Source organism: Cebus imitator, unplaced genomic scaffold, assembly GCF_001604975.1.
Source record: "Cebus imitator isolate Cc_AM_T3 unplaced genomic scaffold, Cebus_imitator-1.0 Scaffold81, whole genome shotgun sequence".
NCBI classification, from domain to species: Eukaryota; Metazoa; Chordata; class Mammalia; order Primates; family Cebidae; genus Cebus; species Cebus imitator.
Window position 1 is genome coordinate 2,738,612 of NW_016107396.1, and position 25,267 is coordinate 2,763,878.

At 35.9% G+C, this 25,267-nt stretch overlaps 1 protein-coding gene across 6 annotated transcripts in view; it reads left to right on the forward strand.

The window, feature by feature from the left end:
- TMEM244 (transmembrane protein 244) overlaps window positions 1-25,267 on the forward strand; it is a 34,416-nt gene that overhangs the window by 2,706 nt on the left and 6,443 nt on the right. For 2 of the 6 annotated variants that reach the window (XM_017533288.2, XM_017533287.2), the window contains 5 exons: window positions 12,959-13,044; window positions 15,192-15,265; window positions 19,074-19,199; window positions 20,926-20,970; window positions 23,687-23,761. In XM_017533288.2, the coding sequence (XP_017388777.1) occupies window positions 12,959-13,044; window positions 15,192-15,265; window positions 19,074-19,199; window positions 20,926-20,970; window positions 23,687-23,761 (406 nt within the window). Of the gene's footprint in view, window positions 1-12,958; window positions 13,045-15,191; window positions 15,266-19,073; window positions 19,200-20,925; window positions 21,066-23,686; window positions 23,762-25,267 lie in introns of those variants that run through there. The other 4 variants (XM_017533290.2, XM_017533289.2, XM_037740234.1 and 1 more) reach the window with 3 other exon arrangements.

The following is a 25,267-nucleotide window of genomic DNA, read 5'->3' on the forward strand; positions in this document are numbered from 1 at the left end:
AAAAAAAAAAAAAAAAAAAGACTATGGTTGCTACTGTAGTGGTCTTGCATTATTTCTTTCCTTCCTTCCTTCCATTATTATTATTCAAAATATATTTATTGAATACCTACCAAAGTCTGACCAATATTTTGGGGGCTGAAGAATTAAATGTGATCAAATCAGTGACTGGGTTTTAGAGGCTGGAGAAATGTGTACCTCCCAAAATAAGTATGCTGCAATACAAATGTCATCAGATCTATAAGTCACATATAATATTATGGAAGCAGTAAACTAAAACAGACATTGATTCTGTCTTGGGGTGAGAGGATCATAGTGAGCCAAACCTTGAGAATATAGCTACTTGCTCTGTAAAGAAGGGTGAAGCTATTGTAGGCGATGGAAACATTCTGCTTGCAAAATCACCTAAGGGCTTTCAGTTTTCGTGGAATAAATGGAGAAAGCTATTACAGAAGGACTAGGCCTAGATTTCACAGAGGAATTCTCCTAAATCTTCAAAGATCATATGCTCCCAATGCTACTTATATCATTTTTGAGTATAGAAAAACAAGAAAAGCCACAAGAAAGTTTTGTGAAACAAAAAGTATGTTGTCACCTAAGCCATATAAAGATAGTACAAAAAAGAAACTATAGACCAATCTCACTTATGAATACAGAAGTGAAAATGTAAACCTATTAGCAAACAGAGCCCAAGAACTCATCATAAAAATAAAACATCATGACCAAGTGACATTTATTCCAAAAAGGTAAGGATGGTTCAATATTAGGTAATCTACTAACACAATTTAGATATTTATAAATCTAAGTAGAAAATCATATGATCATCTTCCCTCATCTTCAATCGTCTATGAAGATTGCCTTTGACAAAAATTGGTAACCATTCCTGAACCATTCTTGATTAAAACACTAAAAAAAAAAAAAGAACTGATGATTTTGTCTGATCAGATATATAACATATATATATATATATATATATATATATATATATATATGTATAAACCCATACATGCACACACACACATTGCAGTCCTAAAGCTGGTATATTAGGTATTTTACTTAATGGAGAATACTAGAGGCATTTACAGAAAGGCCAAGAACAAGGCAAGAATGCCCACTAACTCCACTATGATCTAAACATATGTTAGGGTTGGGCACAATGGCTCATACCTATTATCCCACCATTTTGAGAGGCTGAAGTGAGTGGATTACTTGAGGTCAGGAGTTCCAGACCAGCCTGTCCAACATGGCAAAACCCTGTCTCTACTAGAAATACAAAAAATTAGCTGGGCCTGGTGGCGTGTGCCTGTAATCCCAGCTACTGTACTTAGGAGGCTGAGGCAGGAGAATCGCTTGAACCCAGGAGACAGAGGTTGTGGTGAGCCAAGATCTCACCATTGCACTCCAGCCTTGGTGGCAGAATAAGCTTCTGTCTCAAAAAAAAAAAAAAAAAAAAAAAAAAAATTAGAGGCACTATTCCATTCAATCAGATCGAAATATGTTAAAAAAATATGTTAGAGGTACTAATCCGTTCAATCAGATTGGAATAAATAAAAGAGCCATGAGAATTAAAATAGAAGTAAAACTATCTCTATTTACCATTGATATTGTAGTATATCTGGAAAATCCAAGACAATCAATGAAAACACTAACACAATTTTAAAAATCAGTAAGGTAATAGACTATTAAAATACAAAAATCAGAAGCCTTTCTATGCATAAACAATAGCTAGATAATGTAACAGAAGATGAAACTTCAGTTGTATTAGTAGCAAAAAAAGAATCTATTTAATTCTAAGTTTAATAGGAAGTGTGTAGAATTTATATGAGGAAAAATTAATATACTTCTGAAAGATACAAAAGTGGACTTGAATAAGTTTGGAAATTTTTCTCATTTTTGAATAGTCCTCGTAAACGTCACAAAGCTACAATTTATTCCCATCTTAATAAATTTAGCATAATCTCAATAAAAATAACAAAGTTGTTTTTATGGAGCTAGTCAAGTAGATTTTGAAGTTTATATGAAAAAATAAAAATAGCTACAAGAACCTCAAAAAAAAGGAAAATGAGAGGCGACTAGCCTTACTAGATATTTTTTAAGCAGTTTTATTGAGGAATAAATCAATATAAAAAACATGCACTTATTTAATATATACAAGTTTATACATTTGAACATTCACAAACACCTGTGAAACCATCACCATAATTAAGATAATAGACATATTCATCACCTCCACAAGTTTCCTTTTAAACATTATAAAGCTTCCTTGTGCTCCTTTGATGGTTTCTCATGTGTGCATGCAGGTATGGTAAGAACGCTTAATGCAAGCTCTATCCCTTTATCAAATACCTTGCCAGATATTAAAACATACTATAAAGCTTCTAGAATTAAAACAGTGTGGTATTGATTCATGAGTACATAGCTCAATGGAAGTGAATAGAAAGCTCACAAATAGACAAAAGTGTATATGAAAATGTAGTAATGAAAAAGACATTATCCCATTGGAATGTCATAAAGCAAGAAAGTACAAAAAAAGTGGGTATATTCAAAAAGAACACAGGTAGATCTGGTAGGTGCTCAAATTGGTCAAAATAGGGATAATTTTAGCATCAACAGGAATTATGATGTTAATAGATTATGGTACATAGAAGATAAAAAAGACCATAGGTTATCAAAAATACATGAATAAATAATAAATACATAAATTAATAGGTAAGTTCAAGGGTAAGAAAGGAAATCTCTTTATGGAGGAATATCTACTAAAATGTAGAAGAAAAAATAAAATAATAAAACCATAAGTTTAGAATACCAACATAAATAACTGATTCAGATGAGATATGTTAATGGATGACTAAAAAGTTTTGGGGGAACAGGATATTTATATAGTCTCAAGTATCACCCCACAGTTTACTTATTAATTGCAAAAGATGAACAGTTCAATGAAAATAGATCTAGTAGATATTACCTTTACCAAGTGATCAAACTGACCATCACTAATAATGAAAGTCATATTTTGCATCTTTTCATAAGATACAATGGGAAATGCACAATATTACCTTTGTAGAATTCTTCCCCAAAGAATCTAATCATGAGAAAACCATCAGACATATTCAGAGTAGGTTACTAAAGAGATATGACAACCAAATGTAACGTGAAAATATGATTGATTCTAGAATTCTCAGATTTTGAGAATAGAGGAAATCTGAATATAAACTCTATATAAATAATATTTTATATCCATGTGGGATTTATTGTATGTGGTAATAGTTGTGAATTGTAGGAGAATGTCCTGGTTTCTTTCTGTGAGCATCTGGGAAAATATACTTAAGTTCTTTGGAAATTTTATCTTCACTTTCTGTCATTGATAATCTGTATTATAATGTCACATTAGCTTGACACATTATACCCAGTCATCTTTAGCAAGGCTGTCTAGAACAGTGTGCATTTCATTTACCAGAACAAGTTATTCGTTTTTTAAAAAAGAAAAATATCTTTGCTAACCTGATAGAACCGTAGTGTCTATGAAGTTTTGGTGTGTGTTTCTTTATTGTTAGTGAAGTAGAAGATTATATTTGCTCATTATAATTGGAAATTTGTCTCTTGCCCATTTTGCTCAGGAACCCAGACCTGCGAATGTCTCATGCGGAAATCCTGCCTGAGGGGAAACACTAGGACAGGCCTAGGTTCCTGTTTGTCATCTAGACCAGTTCCTATATCCTCAGTAGATCTTAGCATTGTAATCACCTGAGAGGTTTGTGAAGATGCAGTTACCAGGGTTAACAATAATAACCTTTGAGAGCCACCTAAAGGACATGTATTTGGGCAGATATTGAATATGAAGAGTATGGACCATTATGATTGCTCCTAAGAGCCTAGATCTTTATGAAGCCTAGCTCATCTCTTTTCTGCGAGGTAGTTTTGCAATTCTTTTAGCAATATGGATGTGCCTTGTCTTACAATGGGATTATGTCCCAATAAACCTGTTTTTGAGAAACTGTTAAATTGAACCATCATAAGTCAGGCACTAGCTGTAATCAGAACCACAAAGCTTACTTTCTGACCAAGATTCCATAAATTTTATATACAGTTGTAACTCTTCCAGTGACCAGCTTTGTGAAAATCACTTAATTTCTCTGGGGCTCTGTTTTCCCATCCATAAAGAGGTGACTATAATCCTAACCCACATGTTTATTTTGATGAGTGAGCTAATCCAGACAAGTGTACATTAAAGAGTCATATCAATGTTGGGTATATTTGCTCTTTCTAATTATTTTCTGCATGATTATTTTGTCTCTTCTCACCTCTTCCTTTTTATTCCCAGGAAGTCTGAAACAGTTTTGGGCAGAATGTCAACACTCGATAATTATCTCCTGATTGGTTACCGTCTCACTGCACAGCAAAGATCACTTTTATCTGGGGTAGTGTTCAGTGTGGCCTTGATTCTGACCAATCATAGCTGATTCTACTTAAATAACCAGAATGTCTTGTAGGTTCATGCTTCTAATTAACTCTAAAACTATAATGAATCATCCAACAACTTACATTCTTTAAATACCTACTGTGTGCCAGGAACCACACCAGACACTATACATACATTAGAGAGCCAAACGGACACATCTCTTCCTCCAAGTCTCTTTTTAAATAAAATGAGGTAAGTAGCGCAGAAAAAGTAGATCTATCTTTTAGCAATTACTTGCAGAACCATAAAATAACATGTAGAAGATATCCCACTAGGGTTATTAAACGCAACAACAAGAAGAACTCAAGAGCTAAATGAAGAGAGGTGGCTCTCAACTCCAGAAGAGTGGAAAGAATATAAGCTTTTCCTTTTTGAATTATGCTCCATCAAGCCAGTGTAGAAACTGGCAAGTCAGTCAAGTGAATTACACTGCTGAAGTACTCAGGCTCCACTTAAGCTCTGAATCCTTAGGGATGCCACCTGCACACACTCATATTTTGTCCAGCTTCCAGCCTAGCCCTAGCAAAGACAGCGTTCATGGTTTCAGGAGACTCTAAAAGCGCAAATTAATGATACTTTCCTCTATCCTTTTTTACGTAGGTATAGTCTTTTCTTAATTTTAACGTATTAGGGCAATGGAAGAAAGGCTGGTATCAAAATGTTTGATCAAAAAAGATGACAAGGATGTAAAGATCAGTTGTAGCAGACCGTTTTCTGAAAGCAACTTGTAAAAACATTCATTACATCATAAATGTGCACAATTTGCAGACTGGTGCACATTTATTTCACTTTCTAAATAGGATTGCAATAAAAAAGGCAGAAGCTTTTTAATAAAGAAATTGCATTTATAATTATCTGTGTTCGAATATTATAAATCTTCAGACTAATGAGGGCTTTTTCGGGAGAGAAGAGTGTTAGGGAGCAAACAATACAGAATAAGAAGTCAGGGAAACTTCCTGAAGGAAGTGAGGTATCAGTTTAGACCTGAAAAGATGAGTGGGAGTTAGTCTTCCAAAGAGAGGAGCTGTTAATTCTGGACAGGGGGAACAGCACTGAGCTTTTCCAGAAATAGGAAGTACTTAAGTATGGCTGGAGCACCAAAGAGGAGGGTGAACACAAAGGAAATAACAGGACTCAGGGGTGACCTTCATATATACACAAGATAATGTTGTGAAATGTTCTTGTGCTTTCCTTTTCTACCAGTTCTTCCATTTGAAGGTGATGTTGTGCCGGAGAGTTAGATTTAGTGTAGCAGGAATGCAACGAAGAGGAACTTTCAGTGCTGTGGGTGCTCGTTTGTTTTTTCAGCTTCCAAAATGAGCACCATCAATAGGCTGGAAAAGAATCCCAGAGAGAGGTAGAATAGACTCTGCAGGGATCTACCTGAGGTGCACCAGATCTTGAGGAGAGAAGAGGGAGATGGTGAGGAGGGGTGGTGGGGACAGGCTGAGACTGGATTGCAAGTTGTGGGGTGCGTATGGAGAAGCGCTGGAGAAGGCAGGAGAAGGCTACCTAGAACGGTTTGTGGCTGGCACCAGGGAGCTAAAAGAAAGGTGAGGCACTGGGTGCAGACACACCCCTCATAGAGCCCTATTAACCTGCTGCTAATGGGGGAAGGTGTGTTTCTCCTTGCCAGTAGGTATAGCTACCTGCCTCTTCATTGCCCTTGTATAGTCCAGCAGAACAACATGTCTTCTGTTCCCTGGGACTTTGCTGAATCCATGGACTTGCTCAGTGATCCTTTTCTCTTCATGCCAGCCCCATCTCAATGGACCAGAGTACCTGTAACTCCCCTGAAACTGTATGTCCTTGACCCCAGAGGAACAAAGAAGGCAAAGTGCCAGCTTCTGCGTTCCAGTGATAAACATGGATCATACTTCCTGTCTGGTCGTGTTGTTGTGAGGCTTAAAGGTGATAAGGTTTGCAAAGTGGCTAGCTTGGCATCTTGCACATACAGGTATTAAGCAAAGGTTACCCCTTACCACAACCCCTAGGGATGTTCCTCAACATTGTATTAATCATAGCATACTTTAAAAGTTTGCAAAGATGCTCAGTGGTTGAATAAATTTATTGAAAAAATTTTAAATTATTATCAAAAAAGTATACATATGCAAATTTGAATAAAATGGTAATAATGAATCCCATTTATCCCTCATCTATCTTCAAAATTATCAACTATTCAATCTTGTTTCATCTTCATTTCCAGCTATTCTTTTATCTTTTTATTTTGAAGCTAACCCAGACTTTACATTATTTCAACTGCAAAGACGTCCTCATGCATCTTTAAAGATAAAGACTTAAAAAAAAACACCATACCATTATCTTACCTTAAAAACTTAATAATTGTAATATTTATTAAATATCTAGTCAAGTTTAAATAGCCAAATGTCTCATAAATGTCATAATTTTTTAAAGTTTATTTGATTCAGGATCCAAATATATTTAAAAACATAATAAAAAGTTTGGCAGTAGCTAAATATCTAGACTGCTACAAATTCTGAATCTCATATATTGGCTTTTCCTAGAGTGCAGCAAGAATATTGTATCATAATGAAATAATGCTCCCTCATTTGGATAGCATTATTAAGTGCTTTACTTTGTTAATTCAATAGAATTATTTTCCTAATCTCAACTTGGCCACTAAATAAAGGTGTGTCCTTGGCTCTTCACTGAACTTGTCCAAGTTGCAGTTTTCACGCTTTGAAAAAGAGAGTGTTGAACTAGAATTGATTATTCAGGCCTGGTGCAGTGACTCACTTATAATCCCAGCAATTTAGGAGGTTAACTCGGGCAGATGACTTTGAGGTCAGGAGTTCAAGACCAGCCTGGCCAACATGGTGAAACCCCATCTCTACTAAAAATACAAAAACAATTGCTGGGCGTGGTGGCAGATTCCTGTAAATCCAGCTACTCGGGAGGCTGGGACAGGAGAATTGCTTGAGCCCGGGAGGCAGAGGTTACAGTGAGCCAAGATCACACACTCCAGCCTAGGTGACAAAGAAAGACTCTGTCTCAAAATGAATAAATAAATAAGTAAAGCTTATTCAGCGTGTTTTAATTGTGAACCTCCAGGCGGGAGGCAGGACAGCACAGAGTTGAGAGGAAACATCTAGCAGATCTGGCTTAAAGCCCTACCACGTATAAGCCACATGAGCTGGGATTATTTCCTTAATCTCTCTTTGTCTCAGTTTCCAAGTCTGTGAAATGCAGATGAAAGACAACCAAACCCAGAAGGTTTTTCCTGTATGCATATAGTGGTGGGGTACAGGGAAGGGTGGATAAAATGAGAAAATATGGGTACAGTGATTGTCACTAGGAATCTTTCAGTTAATAGTCAATGTAGTTAGGCTATCGGCTGGGGTAGGGGCTGAGGAGATGAGGCTGGAGGACAGGGAGAGGTGAGAACTGTGTTGTCCACTGTGGCCGCCCCTGGCCACACATGGCCATTTAGCACTTGACATGAAGCTAGTATGAACTGAGAATATCTTGTAAATAAACTACCCTTTGTACTTCTAAGACATAGTATGAACAAACAACATAAAATATCTCTATTTCTGATGATTCATTTATGTCCAAATCATATGATGGATATATTGTGTTAAATAAATATTAAAATTAATTTTACCCTTTCAAAATTTTTATAAATGTGGCTATTAAAAAATTTAAAATTACATATGTGGCTTGCATTGTATTTCTGCTGGACAGCACTGAGCTAGATCACTGATTGCTATTCCAATCATTTAGAACTGATCCTGCTCCTCTTATTGCCCATCTAGTTAACAAAATTGGATTGGAAAATTGGGAGGTAGAGTCACGAGCTCCCTGTCCCTTAACCCCCACAAGCTATCCATTCTGTTTTCTTAATAGTTCACACACCCATCCTCCTCTCTATTTCCGTTGTAAACCCATTTAAATGCCTTACCGACCTAATGACCCCTCTCTAGTCTGTACTGCTTCTTAAATCCTTCAATCTCCCCAGGGCCTTCAGAGACAGGCAAATTCCTCATTAAGGCATACATTTCCCTTCACGTCTGACTTCAGCTCTAGAACTTTCTCCTACCAAAACCCCTCTCCATCAAGTTTCACTTCACCCAGATCTCTGCAAGTACCTCTTGTGCCTATAGCAACCCCTGACGCTGCCCTACCTCATCGTAAGTAGCATAAGGGTTGAGTCTCAACTCCACAATTTATTGTCAAATGTTCAGAAAGTTATGAGACCTCTCTGAGCTTCATTTTTCTTCTAAAAAAGGATTCTACCTCTCGGAAGTTTTGTAAGGATTAAACGAGGTAATGCATGTGATGCCTTAACACAAGAAAACCTATAATAAATGTTGTCAAAGATTTTCTTGGGAAATGTTCATGCCCCCTTCACACGCATGCTTACACACACACACACACACACACACACACACACAACCCACCTGTTATCTGCCTCACTTGGGCTTCCATAGACTCTCTGCCCTCCTCAATTATACCTCTTCTCTTTGCATTGTAGCCATTTGTTCACTCATTCTTGCCTCTAGATCAGTAGTTCTCAAAGGGTGGTAATAGGTACAGCTGACCCAGCGTCACCTGACAACTTGTTATAAACACAAATTCCTGAGGCCATCCCAGATTTACCAAATCAGAAATTCTGGGACTGGGGCCCTGCAATCTGTGTTTTAACAGGACCTTAATGTGAGTCTGATGCTTGTATTTTGAGAACAACAACTCAACTGCATCTCTATGGCTTGGACCACATCCAGTTTACCTTGCATTGCCACCCTGCCCAGCCACTACTTGTCAAATGAAAAAATGTATGAATAAATCCTGATGACGATGTGAGGCCATAAAAGGATATCAGCAGAGGAACTCATGGTCTGATTGTTTTTTAGAAAATTATTAAGTTCTTGCCTGGTCACAGTGGCTCGTGTCTGTAATCCCAGCACTTTGGGAGGCCAAGACAGGTGAATCTCCTGAGGTCAGGTGTTTGAGACCAGTCTGGCCAACATGGTGAAGCCCTGTCTCTACTAAAAATACAAAAAAAAAAAAAAAAATTAGGCGAGTGTGGTGGAAGGTGCCTATAATCCTAGCTACTCAGGAGGCTGAGGCAGGAGGATTGCTTGAACCTGGGAGTCAGAGGTTGCAGTGACCCGAGATGCTGCTACTGTACTCCAGCCTGGGAAACAGAGTGAGACTCTGTCTCAAAAAAAAAAAAAAAAAGAAAAAAAGAAAATTGTTAAGTTCCATAGGCTCTGTAGGGTATATATATATATATACCACATAGATTTGAGGAAGAAAATATTAAAAGCAAGTGAATTTGCTTATGACAAAAGTATGATTTGAAAATCTAGATTTATAATTCAGATAGAAAAATTAATTATTTACAAAAATTATGCCTCCCTTTTCAAAATATTTTTTACAAATCATTTTAAAATATATTATTTTGTTATTTTATTTATATTTAGTGTTTTATAAATTTATCAGCAAAAGCAAGTGTATCTCTGCAAAATTTGTCAACAAATATATTGTCTCACAATTATAATTTAATTAAAAATACTTCCAAATGTCTTACACAGATTTGGTATTTGTAGGTTTTCTGGGTCTGTAGTTCAATCCTCATGTTTGGATTATACAAGCAAAATTTTATAGTAAGTGAATGTACTAAAAAATTAAAATGTCATTTAAATTTTAATATTAACAGAAATAAGAAAAGTTTCATACATTTTTGAAATGTGTGAAAATACATACCAATATAGAGACTATATTACTAATATAGACACATACTAATACATACTAATAAATATAGAGACTATATATTATTTATCTTATTTTGGATAGAAATGAAATAAAGCAATCATCTAGAAATATCTAGAGGCTATTAACACTTAAATTAAAATAAAAACTAATTGATTTAAATACATGGAAGAAATAAAGCAAACCCAAAGACACATGACTCTTAAGAAAATTACAGTGCTGAAGGAGCTCCAAGATGCTCCCAATTACATACCCATCTCTCATCAGCAAATTCTCATCCCAGAAGTTGGGGAGGAATTGAGCCAGTTGATGTATGGGCACAACGTTTGGGCCTTCAGCTCAGGTAATGCCTCCACATTTTCTTTTGACCTTTGAAGACTCTTCTCTACAAAATGAGGGCTTTTATATTGATTCCTTCCTAAAGGGAAACATAGTTTCCTGCCCTGACTCCTTCCTCCCTGCTAATAGAACTGCAGTTTTTCTTTTATTGAGCCAGTAGGTCCCTGTCCCTGGAAGCTCAATCATGATGTTCTACCTGCCAGGGTAAACCCATTTACTCTTTGCCTGTGATTATTTGGTAAGTGGGCATGCAGCCCTGTAGCGGACAATGAGACATAATGCGAAGTCTGTTTGCAGCTTCTAGGAAGGATTTTTATTCTGTGATAAAAGAAAGACAGCTATGGGAAGAAGGTCTCTTTGGCACACATCCTTTTACTCCTTTTTAAAAATCATGTTGTGCCAACTATCACGGAACCACAGGCTATGCAGGTCTTAGGGAGAGAATGAAAAGCATGGACGGGAAGAGACAAAGGGTTAAGGAAAGAGAGGCTGAGGATCATAAGGGAGAAGAGATTAAGAGGAAAGGAATGTGAGAGCCTGAGGGCGAAGTGGGAATGAGAATAAGGGGCAGCTAGTCGAGACTTGGTGAGTGGGGCTGGGGGTGGACATAGGCAAAGAGTAGGGGGTGTTGAGGATGGTGTGGGAACAAGGGGTGGGGGAAGATCCTGAAGGTCCCAAAACCCTGGAGTCCTGTTTTCTCATGGCCCTCTTAGGCCTGTCGTCCCACCAATTTAAAAATAGTTGGAAGGAGTGAGTCCTTGGTGGATCTGTAAATCTGGTTCATTCAGCCAATTGGTTGTGGTATGCTCTCTGCTAACTACCTTCTCCTCTTGCCTCTGGCTGTGGGCTCCTTTTGTACCTAGGCCAGTGAAAATATGTGGTCAGTTTGGTGAATTGGTCATTCAAAGAAAATTAATAATAATCCTAAGGTGTTGGAGTGTGGGCTAAGCAAAAATGGCTTTAAGATGCTAACATGAAAGAATAAACTGAATAAATTGAGCATTTCTCATGTGAAATGCTGGAACCTTTATTACATTCATAAGGATATCTTTGAAAAGATTCATAGTGAAATTTGGCACATTTTTGATTGTTTATTGGCTTTTTAAGTGTTTCTTCATGTGTGTGAATTGCCTATTTATATACTTTGTCCATTTTCCTATTGGTTTATCCTTTTCTAACATTTGTGTGAGTTTATACATTATAGGTATCAATCCTCTGTTTGTGACATATATTGCAAATATTTTCTCCCAAACTATTCCTTGGCATTTAAGCCTTTAATCCGCTTGAAATTTATTGTGGTTTCTGGTACAAGACTGGAATGTAATGGGATTTTTCTGTTTAGAAGTTAGATTTTTCACAGCACCATTTGTCGAATAATCCATCTGATTCTCATTAATCTGCAGTGTTTCTTTCTTAGGTCTCAGATGTAGAAGAGTCAATTTCAGGACCATCTATTGTGTTTTAGTAAATTTCTCTGTAAATTCTTGCAGAGGTTTAATTATTGTGTTATTATGTGGGTTTTTTGTTAATATTATTTGGAATTTACCTGTCCTCATCTTTTTATACATTGGTGCAAGGTTGGTGCAAAAGTAACTGCGGTTCTTGCCATTATTATTATAATTGGCAAGAATTATAACAGCTGAGGTTTATAACCGTTTTGTCAAGTTAAAATATAAATATTGGTATTTAGGAAGTTTGTTCCGGTGAATGAAGGGTAAGTGATATGGATTTGTATATTGCATTAATCCCTGTTGCAAATGTGGAAGATGCTAACCTCTTCAGGAGGCAACACTGTTTTCATACGTAGTGTTTTATAAATTTGAGAAAAAGTAAGTGTATCTCTGTGTAAAATTTGTCAACAAATATATTGTCTCACAAATTATAATTTAATTAAAAAATACTTCCAAATGTCTTACACAGATTTAGTATTTGTAGGTTTTCTGGATCTGTAGTTCACTCCTCATGCTTGGATTATACAAGCAAAATTTTATAGTAAGTGAATGTGTTAAAAAATTAAAATGTTATTTAAATTTTAATATTAACAGAAATAAGAAAAGTTTCATGGTTGAAAATACATGCTAATATAGAGACTATATATTGTTCATCTTATTTTGGATCAAAATGAAATAAAGCAATCATGTAGAAATGTCTAGAGGCTATTAATGCTCAAATTAAAAGAAAAACTGATTGATTTCAATACACGGTATGAAGAATAAAGCAGACCCAAGACACGTGAGTCTTAAGAAAATTATACCGCTGAAGAAGCTCCAAGATGTGCACTTTGAAGTCCTTCCCATCCCCTGGGTCTTTAAGCAATACAAGGCTAGCCAACACTATCTACTGATTATTCATCATCTTTTGTCAAACTGGTTACCAAAGACCATGTGAAAAAGCCCAGGCTCTTGGACCTCATGCCTGTTTTCTCCACAGGTTGTTTTGCAGAAGCTTCTTCTATGTGTCATCCTGTTCTACACCGTGTACTATGTGTCCCTGAGCGTGGGCTGCGTAATGTTTCAGTAAGTAGCATATTGTCTTCAAACAGAATTAAAAAGCTAACATTGAATAGGAAAGGACTTTATATTTAACATTTCACATGTCTTTATGGATTAGAGGACATGGATTTTTTAATGGCATATTTTCTCCACTTTTATTTATTTATTATTTTTTGTAGAGACAAGGTCTCACTGTGTTGCCTAGGTTGGTCTTGAACTCCTGGCCTCAAGTAATCCTCCTGCCTTGGTCTCTCAAACAGCTGGGATTACAGGCATGAGCCACTGCATCCAGCCTACATTCATTACTTAAGTAAAAATAGGCAAATGTTCTATCTCTGAAAATGATAAAAGTAACAATCATGAAATGAAGTGGCTAGAACCAGTTAGGACTGTTTCTCCTACCTCTTTGGAGGATGTTCGTGGAAAGAAAGTGAACCCATTACTCCCTGGTCTGGTATCAGAGCAGGTTTGAACAAGAAAGGAGCTTAAAGATCATCCCCATCCAATCTAAATAATTTTTGTTACATATTGGAAATAGCTTTTGGGAGTCAGTAGACTCACGTTCTGACTCAAGTTCTTACTAACTTTCTGAATCATCTTAACCAAATCACAGTATCTCCTATGTCAATGCTTTCATTTGTCGAATGGAATAGTCCAAAAACAAGAGTTATTATGAGGATACAATGGGATAATACATGTATTTTAACGGTATCATTTCTATATAAGTGTAAAATATTATTTTTTCAGGTAAGTTTTTGTCTTGCTATGGTTGAATTTTGTCTCTACAGATTTAGGTTGCCAATATATTGGTTGCCTTGAGATACATTATGTGTATTTACAAATGATTTCCTAGAAATTGAGTGCTTGTACAATTCTATTGTGCAAGCAAAGAATTCTATTTCAATATGCAAATTAAAACCAATATGCAACTGTCAAAATACAATGATACCAATGTTTGCAATGGAAAGAATGTTATTCAGCATGCTTGGAGGCAAACCCACAGAGGAAGTATCTGGTGCTCACATGCAGTCTTAGCCTATTCCCTGAAACTGGAGATGGTGAGGCTGTGCCGGGGGTAAGGAGAAGGCAAGACCCTGTAGGATCCTCTGAGCATGGGATATCAAAGGTTTGTAGTTAACATGAGTCAGAGGTGAGGAATTTGAAGTAATTAGACCTTAAAGCTTCAGGAGGCAGCTAACTGGTTGGCTGGGTGCACACAACTACAAACTTGGGCCTAGTATAAAGTCCAGGTGTATACTTTGTAGACTCAGATTTTAGAACAGGAAGGGAACTGAGAGATTAATCTCTTCGATTTACAGAGAGGAAACTGGAGCCTAGAGAGGTTAGGTGCCTTGTCCAAGTTCATGGTTGTAACATCAGGAGGATTAGAACCTGTATCTTGCTGTTTTTAAACCTCCGCTGTCTCCAGGATATTAAGTTCTCCTTCCATGTTTGATGGCAGGAGCTACCAAGATTCTAGCTGAGACATCAAATAAAATTAAGTCCACTTGATGAATAACATGGGACTTAATTGGACAAAGTGGACAATGTGGACAAAATGTTATTTGGCTGTCATCCAAGTCGGCCAGTTTAAATTTTTTTTTTCTTTTTAGCTCACTTCATTTTTTTCTACTTAGCACATTTTTTATATAAATAGTATCAAATAATAGGTGTCATTTTATAACTTTTTTCAACATTACGTTTCAAAAATATATCCATGATAGGATGTATTCAGCATTTAATTATTTGATCTTAACTGCTATAGTAGCTCACTTAATTTTAAAAAATATGTTACAGCACCATTTTGGTGGGACCTATTTTACATCTGAAGAACTCCTGGCTTGGTCCTAAAGTGAGTTTACATTTCGTAACCAGACATTGCCTTGCCCCTTGTTACCTTTTCTCCCTCTCACCTCATGATTGAGCTGAAATTTTGCTGTAATTGTTACCACAACTTGTAATCTAGTAAGAAGAGTAAAATGTTTGAGTCAGAAAAAGATTCTATAGAAATTACTGTCATCATTGCTGATTCCTTCCCATTTCGGCCAGTTTTTAAATGTGTCACAATGTGGGTAAATTGAATGACTTATCCTTGTATGTGAATAGTAATGTGGAAAGCTTTGAACTGCCTCAGCCAGAGTAAACTAAACTATTCTCATTTACATCTTTAGGGTGCATGAGTTGGATTTCCTGGCACCATTTGATTTCAAGACAAATCCCTCATGGCGCAACATATATTACAAAGGTAATTGTTTTAATTTTAAATACTTATCACTTAGTGAACTAAATGCCACTAAAAGTAATTTTTTAATTAAAAAATTTAAATATCAGGCCTTTCTCACGGTCATCTGTGTATTTTATCTGACTTCAACAATGAATTAGGAAAAGTGCCATCAAAAGTTTTAAAGTTGTTATTCCTTGAAGATTGAGTAAGATGGAAGAATTCTTATATAAATTTTCATTTCATGGTACTGGTGGTAAATTTTTGTTCATTAAATATTTTTAAAGAAAAGGAGGAATAGTGACTTAATGTGCTGATGTAGAAAAATATTTGTGAGACATAAAATAGAAAATTAAATACAACAAAAGATTTCATATAGTATAATTTCATTTTTGTGGCATAAAGTAAAATACATGGTGTCAGTGATAAGAAATCTGGAGAATTATGCAACAAACTGTTATCTCCCATCTGGGATGACAGGGAACTTTCATTTTCTACTTTGTACATTTCTGCTTCATTTTATTTTTCTTCCCAAAATAGTACAGAACTTGTTGCAGAAGAAAAACAATAAGAAAGAATATACTAAGGCAAAGTTTCTCTCTCTTAAATTTTGCATTGTTATTGAATAGTTTTAATTAATATCTAGTATGTTCACATTATGTGTGTTAATAATCACACCTAGGTACCTTGAATATATGTAAAACATACTTTTTGGGGGACTCTTCATGGTGGGTTTGCCCCAGTTTTGAAAAGTAAAATATTAATGTTGTTTTCTATTATAAAATAAAACATATTAATTAATGGAAGCTTAAAAAATATCTGCAAGTGGAAAAATGAAAAATAAATTAATCACATACTTATATCCTGTATACAGTAATTACTCAATATTTTGTTAAGTTTTTCCCTATTATTGTTTTTAATGTACTATCGATTCCTTAAATTGATAGTACATTCTAGGACATTCTGGGGATCTTCAGAGATCATTAGAAAACCACTGGACAATCTTTTGTGGGGACAAATATGCAAATATAGAAAACTTGCTAAAGGCCAATGAAACTTGATTTCTAATGTAATTTGTATAGGAAACTTGGTCAGTTAGAGTTACTAAATTCAAATAAAAAGCTTTAGAACAGCCTCCTTAAATGGGTATCCTTGTTTGGTATCATTATTGATTTAATTTTGGGTGAAAAATATACGAGAACAAGATACTTTGATTCTGAGATACAAGAGGTCTAACACTTTATCTTAACTTTCTTTCAGTCACTTCCCTAGTTTTTATCAATACTATCCACCAGTGATTTAAAAAAAAAATAGTCCCAGTAAAGAGATGAGTATGGGCCATGTGTGTGTTTTGGGTAGAGGAAGAGATTTAAAACTCAACTGTCATTATTTAATTCTAGTCTTTGGGTCAGTCAATAAAGAAAGGATTGAAGAAGGCTGTGTTTTTTCATAGCAGAGATTAGTGATGATCTTTTACATAGCAGGGATTAGTGAAGATCCCCAGAATGCCTGGCAGAGCTTACAGTCGTCCTTTCCTCTCATGAAACACAAACATTTGTACAAAGATATCAATAAACCCTTGGCCCATTAGATCTTTAATTTTGGGCTTGGGGAGATACATGTCATAACTTTTCAAAGTTGTTTCTCTGAGAATTGATATTTGTCTAATCTCAGAGATATTAATAAAATCTAAGAGTAGTGTCAGAGACTTTGGCATGTATTTATTACAGTCAGGTTTTGTGCAGGTTTCAATAACTTTGTCACCCACGAGATCAGTTTTAGCAAGGACAATGGAAAGTGTGAGCCCAGTTAACACATTTCAATTACTAATATCTGTCCTTTGCATTGCAGAAAATAGTTTGCAAGTTTCTTTCATTTTTACATTAAAACTCCCAACAACTCTTTTGAGATAGGCAATACTCCACATTCCAATTTATGGGGAAGAAAACAGACTGATCTAGAAGTTAAAATCCTGCTCAAGTTCTTATAACGTTTTTTAAAAAGCAAGAGGGAAAGAAACAGAGATTCACTCTGTCACCCAGGCTGGAGTGCAGTGCAGTACAGTGACGTGATTATAGCTTGTTGTAACCTCAAACTCCTGCACTCAAGAAATCCTCCCACCTCAGCCTCCTGAGTAGCTAGGACTATGGGGCACACTATTATGCAAGGCTAATTTTTTAAAAATTCCTTTTAGAGACGGGGTCTTGCTGTGTTACCCAGGCTGGCCTCGAACTCCCAGCTTCAAGTGATCCTCCCCCCCTTGGCCTCTCAAAGTACTGGAATTACAGGTGTGAGCCACCGTGCCTAGTCAAGGTCTTATGACTCTTAAGCTGTAAAGGCGAGACTTAAAGCTGGTATCTTGACTTCAAATTTTGTATTACTTCCTTTAATTCATGCCCTATCATAAACAACACATAAGTATTCTCTATTAATAAACATGAATACAGCTTGTGCAAGATTAAAATCAGTACCTCCAAGCAGCTGCAAGTTAACTTACCAAATCTCTAAATGCTGACAAAAGAGGCATCTCTGTTTTCCTACAATAATGTAGTGATTCTGTAAACCAGTGGGGGAGGGAGGAATGAAATGTGATGGAAAGAGACGGTGTCAATATGACACAATAGGACAGTTCTTTCCTTGATATTAGGTGTCAGGACATGCTGAACTGATCTCCACTGGTCAAAGGGATTCCTGCGCAATTGAAAAGCAGTTAGTCTGAATTCTGTATTTAACTTTTGAAACCTGTTAAGTTAAATTAAATAGAATTGAAGAGGAATAAGTGTGAGGTCTTTAAAAAGATTGCACCTGGGGCTTGTGTCCTTGGTACCTCGCTTACCAGCTGCAATCACTGGCTTGCTGGATAATAAATTACTTCTGCACAGGACATAAGGTGATTATTTTATTTTTTGCTTTGAAAAATATAGAGTTTGTCTACCTAGATGTATTTACTCCTGAATTATCCGAACATGCCACTTATTTCCTGTGCTTTAAAAAGAAAGAAAGGTAATTTTTATGGAAAGTGGTATCATTTACAAAGGGACCTTGGTGGTTTATCACATATATATGTCTCTTTAAAGTTTGATGGATCTCTCTTTTGAAACCACGATAGTCTTAAAGATCCATATCAAAGATAAGAGAAAGAAGATTGACCCATCACGTGTTCAGGACTCTTAGAGATTTGTGGTTCTCACCTGTAAATATCCAGCTCTTTATACATGTTCAGGTAAACCACTCTGTCACAGCCAGTGTATTTAGAACAGTGTCTCCATCCATACCTGTCACTTATGGGACTGTCTTTCATCCATGGTTATCACTTATGTTTCCCAAGTGACAATCTGAATGGATCATTTTATTATAAAGATACAAAGGAACTCATTCGCAAGTTAGTCAGTGCTTGGTATCAAACAAATGTTGTAGTTTGATAAACTCTTACATTTGGTTTATTTTTTTTCATTTCTTAAAATTCAGAACTGTTTTTTTCATTAGTTTTAATACATCTTAAAATGAGATTTGCAATCTGATTACAGATTTGTGCATATTGGTTACATTATAACATTTCTTTATTATATTTCACTTTCTAAAATGTTGAGTACAAATAATGTGAAACAGAAATGATATATATTATTGTTTTTTTACAAATCTAAGAATTATTAAAAGATAAAATATATTAATCATTTTATCTAGATTCGAGGATTGTTAGGAAACGGAACATCTAAAAAATTCTTACCAAACTTTCTTCTCAGAGTAAGCTTTCCTGGTCTTGTTACTAGTTGTATTTCAGCATGTGAGTCGCCCTAGTCCCTGATAATCATATTTTTCCTTTTATTTGCAGTTCTTTTAGTTTCAACAGAAGTCACCTACTTTGTTTGCGGATTGCTTTTTGTTCCGGTTGTGGAAGAATGGGTTTGGGATTATGCTATTTCAGTAACTATTCTTCATGTTGCCATCACTTCAACTGGTAAGCAAAATAAAAGAACAGAAACAAGGAGAATGTATTAAGTCAGATGTTGGAGCTAAACCACTTCCTGAGTAGAGCTTTGTTGTCTGCATATTCTTGTATGATAGCTAAATGACAAAAACTGATGATGAAAGGCCTTCACTCCTCCTTCCAGCCTCACTTTTTTCTACCACTCTTCTCAGAGAGGGTTTTTTTTAACGTTTTTAAAAATGTTTTATTTTGAAATAATTTTTAGAGTTACAGAAAAGTTACAAAAATATAACTGAGAGTACGCATGTACTCTTCACCCAGCTTCCCCTAATATTAACATTTTATATAACCGTAGTACAATTGCTAAAACTAATAAAGTAACATTGGTATAAAACTATTATTAGCGAAACTATAGACTTTATCCTGGTTTTCCCTACATAATTTTTCTTTTTCAAGATCCAATTTAATCAGAACTGGACTGAAATAGAGATGTTTCCCTTTTATATTCAACTTGTCACCAACTGGACCAGGTTTGCCCTGTAAGACATATTTTTCCTCCAAAATCCTTCCCTGAGGGCAGAAACTGATCAAAGACTGGGAACTGGGATCCACAGACACCTGTCCAACAATAGTTATTTTAACACAAATACCAGTTCTTAGACTAAGTGGTTTTTATTTGTACCTGTGATTTTTTGGAGTCAGAAGAAAATAGATACAAATTCCAGTCCTACCTCCTTCTAGGGGGGTTATCTTGGACAAGTCACATCTCTCACTTCAGTTCCTTCTTTACAAAATGGAGAAACTGTCTTACCTGTGTCTAGCATATAATAATTACTCAGTAAATGACTATTTCATCCATTTGTTCACCCATCCACCCAAAATTTACTCATCCACCATATTTTATTTCTCCCTTACTATACTGCCTTACTTTTTAAAAGCATATCAGTCAAAATATAAGTGACTACCACCATGGGTTATAATTTAAAGTTTATTATTATTTATGGCCAACTTAAATCACCGTCATATTTTCAGTGCCCTGATCTCTTGATAGTATAATCTGTCTCCAACTGAAGAACACACAATTTCCAAATGAACTGCAACTTCCCAGCTTCACTGCTATTAGAGAAAGCCAGTACATTCATCTTTTAGCATTAATTTCCAGAGACACAAACGATCCCTCAGTAACTCAAAGAATCACTGGACGCCCTGCCCCCAACACTCTGCTTCTGAAGTGCTGTATTTTACTTTAGGGCTTATGGTTTTCTGCAAGACAGCCACTGATTTTTGTAAAAGGGCTTGGAGTATAGGTATTTTAATCCTCAGGATTGAGATGAGCTATAGGTTTTAGACCTAGAAAAGTTATGAGTTAATGGTCTAACACATGACACTTAGAAAATGTTAAGAAATGACCATAGGACAGAAGTGACTTCAGAGTGAAGTGGTTTGGAATTCCTGAGGGAACTAGGCATTGAGGACTCAGGATGGCCTTAGGATCATCACTTAAAATCAACTTTGGGAGCTGACCTGAGACCCTCACGATTCACAGCATTATTTCTAGGAGGTGTTATAAAGGTTTGGCTTAATAAATGAACTTTTAGACCAGGACTGAAGTACAATTTGGGGCTACTTGATTTCATGAATATGGATGAACTTTCTCTTTGGTGGGTGAATATGATTTGACCAAACAGAAGTATTTCTTCTTGAGTAAAAAATAAAAGGGCATGTTTTGAAACTAAACATTTTTTTTCTATTGCAGTTATGTTGGAATTCCCCTTGACATCACATTGGTGGGCTGCTCTAGGTACATTGGAATTGTTTGTTTAGATTCTCTAATGCACAGAAATAATGTTAAATAGAATAACTTTGGAAATAGATTTGATTCTCTCACAGATTTTATAATTATTATCTAAGATAATAATATCTAAGATAATTAAAAAAAAAAAAGTTTTACTGAAGATGGATGCCACTGGTTGTCTCTTTTGGCCCAAATATATTCTCAGGCCAACCCAGATACCATCCATGGGAGAGATGCTACCGTATTCATAACATGTATTGGAAACAAAAATACATTGATAAATAGACATATAAGAAGTATAATGGCCAAGTGTGATGGCTCACGCCTGTAATCCCAAGACTTTGGGAGGCCAAGGTGGGCAGAAGTCAGGAGTTTGAGACGAGCCTGGCCAACATGATGAAATCTGTCTCTATTAAAATACAAAAATTAGCGATGGCCTGCTTGTGGGCACCTGTAATCTCAGCTACTCAGGAGGCTGAGCCAGGGGAATCACTTGAACTTGGGAGGTAGAGGTTTCAGTGAGTTGAGATTGCACCACTGCACTCCAGCCTGGGAGAGACAGAGCAGACTCCATCTCAAAAAAAAACGTACAGCATACTCTACTTCTCCTTTTGGTAAAATTTGAATTTATGAAGCAATGATGATGTTGAGCAATAATGATGGAGCCAGAGTGAAAGCCAGAAAGACTCTATATTCTGGCAAAGTCTTCGTTAAGCCATACATTTTTTGAGCTTGCCTCCAAGACTGATCTGCACCAGTTTTTTTTCTCCCTTTCTTCGCCTCTCAGTTTTTCATTATAGTAGGAAATAAGACCTGAGTTTCCATGAGGAGGGAAACTAGAGCAGATATAACTTTCTTTAAAAAGTGTTTTAGGGACAAATTTTGCACTTTTAATGGAATCTACATACATACTTGATTATATGCCTGGGGGAGCATCAAACGTTCCACTGTAAAAACAGGTTGACTGGGTAGATTCAGAAATAGTATGAGTTTCAGATACACACAGACCTGATCCCAAACAATACAGTTCCTTTTCTTTCCTCTTCTGACATCTCTTGAATCTATTCACAGAGCTTCATGATGCTCTTACCTCTTATTATGGGACTATATTTCATTTATATTCCTATGTCCCAAGACACAGTTTTGTCAAACTTCTTATTGTTCACAACTTATCTAAATAAACTCTCTAGTAACATTTACAGATCCTCAAAAGGTTGAATTTTTAGAAAGACAAAGAGGTTGAAACCTGATTTATAGATCACTGGAGGGAACTGCCCTCTGTAGATGAATTCAAGTGAAATAGTCAAGGCTCAAGCTATACTTCAATGAATTAGAAAATTATGATGCAGGAAACAGCAACAAAAATGAATGTGTATTGAAACTAGCAAAGTGTGAAAAGACCTTCCAGGTAAGGAACTAGGAACATAAGAATATACAAAGGTAAATTAGCCTCCATGCTTTTTTTTCCCGTATTAATACAAAGAACCTAGAAGTATATCTTAGAGCAGAATTTCTCAGATGGTAATGTACATAATGCATGCAGATCACCTAAAGATCTTGCAAAAAGGTCATCAGTCTGGGGAAGGCCCAGGTTATGCTGGCACTGCTGGTCTAGAGACCATACTTGGAGCGACAATAGCACAGACATTGTTCTGAGCCTTTTTATTCTCTTATGCAACCACTAAGTTGAAACAAAGTCAATAAATTTTATGCCTCTATAGTATTTTCAAGCTCTTAACAATTGAGAAGTTCTTCAAAGAATCTAACTTTAATCGCCCCTCTTGTTTTTTAAAATCATCATTTTCTAGAATTGAAGTAGCCAACCACATTTAGCTCAGTCTTAGTTCTAAGAAATTCAGTCTAAATCGGATTATGTTTTCCATGAAACGTGGAAATAAAATATTCTATTTTATGAAACAGGAAAATCAAGATACGAAACAGCAGACATACAGAAAATGAGACTGTTACAATATCACTTTTACTTATTTTCTTCCTTAATCATATTATGTCATGGTAACTAGAAATTCAGGAGAAAAATGCAACATTATAGTATTAACATTTATTTGTGTTAGTAAACTGCCACACAAGCCTGGCATGGTGGCTCACGCCTGTAATACAAGCTACTTGGGAGGCTGAGGTGTGAGGATCTCTTGAGACCAGGAGTTTGAAGCGGCAGTGAGCTATAATGTCACCACTGCACTACAGCCTGGGCAACAGAGTGAGACTCCATCTCTAAAAAATAAAAAAAATAACAAAAAAAAAAGTTAATACAAGTAAATGTAAAGCAAAGTTGGATGCTTCTAAACAGATTTCAATATTTGTCAAATATGAAAAACATTTAGTTCCAAATCTGTTGCATCTGGCTTTCAAATATAAGGATCATATAATCTTTTTCTAAATCGCTCTTAATTGATTTGGCAATAATCTTGTCTAACATCTTCAATCTGTTCTGACAACAGCATGCATACCCAAACATATTCTGGAATTGCCACTCAATTTTAATGGACTACACAATATTAATAGTACTTACCACTTATTGATTTGCATAATATGAGCCAGGGACATTGCATTTATCTCACTAACCTTTATTACAATCCTGTGAGATAAGTATTATATTCCAATTTAGCAAATGTAAAAACCAAAGCTTATAGAATCGGATAATTTAGGAGGATTTTCACAGTCACTAAGGTGTGTCCACTAACCAGCCTTTCCTTCAACATAGATGGCCACCCAGAGATACTTCTGCATAGAATCCCGAGGCTGCTACTGCACAGATGTGATGCTGGCTGCCTCTGTGGTGGGTACACACTCTAAAATAAAGAATATACAGGCTTAAGAGCAGAGCTGACAGAAATTGAGAACACCATTTAGGCAATGTGATGAGTAAAAAGAAATTGAAAAGAAGATAGATTGGGCCGGGGACAGTAGCTCACGCCTGTAATCCCAGCACTTTGGGAGGCCGAGGCAGGCAGATCACCTGAGGTCGGGAGTTCAAGACCAGCCTGACCAACATGAAGATACCCCTTTTCTATTAAAAATACAAAATTAACCGGGTGTGGTGGTGCATACCTGTAATCTCAGCTACTCAGGAGGCTGAGGCAGGAGAACCGCTTGAACCTGGGAGATGGAGGTTGTGGTAAGCCACAAGAGCAAAACTCTGTCTCAAAAAATAACTAAATAAAAGAAGATAGACTGGTCAGTTAGTGTCACAAGACATAGTAGGACTTCCCTGTTGCTTTCTAGTTCTGTGACCGTTGCATTCAAAGCACACAGAGGCAAACATACAAGACATGACTTGGGAAAGAACATACAAATCGTCAAAGGAATTTTTTCTAAACTCAACTGGAAAATAGCAAATGCTGCTTAGCCTTTTGAAAAGAAAATTATGGAATGGTTTAATTTTCATTCAAGTGTCAAACAAAAATATTTTAAGAACTAAAATGTCCATAATAAAATATTCAGTCCCCACTGCAGTGCCTGTCACACAGTAGAGCATTAATAAATATTTATTGTGTAAGTATGGGGAGAATTAAATGAGATAAAATTAAGGAGCAGAGATTTTCCTGGCATGTAATGAGTATATTTGGGGTCCTGACAGAGAGCACACTCCAGTGGACTATCAAGAAAGGCTATTCAGTCTTCACCATGGGAGGATTCCAAAAGAACACAGACAATTGACTGTTGTGAATAATTATATATATATATATATATATATGTATATATATATATATACACATATATATATAGTTATGTATAATTATATATAGCATTATAAATATATGCATATTACATATTAGTTACATAATTCTGTATTTCTATATAAAGATGGAGGAAAATATTTTTCTGTGGGTCAGGTAATTAAACCAAAAGACTTCAAAAACTTTATTATTCTAAAACTATGGAGAATAACATGCTGGATATATTTGTGACACCTTCACTTTTCTTCATGTGTGACATTACTGACTTTATGGTAGCAGTACAGGAAGAGTGAAATTATATTTTTTTCTCACAAAGTGAACTGAGTTCATCAATCATATATCTAGTAAGGAAGTTAACCAAGTGAAAGTGAACTTTTCTAAAGCTTTTTGTTTCGCTTAAGCCAGATGTTGACCACAATGATCACAATATCTAGTCACATTATCTGTTTAGAGTACTAGCATTATTTAGATTGCTTATTGGCTTCTTCACTAGAGTTTAATTCTCCTTATCTTGCGTGTCTGTAAAGTCTTAGATGAGTGATTTTCTCCAGTATTATTTAGTATGTACAGAAAACACATGTAGAAAGTACTGAGGTTTTATTTTG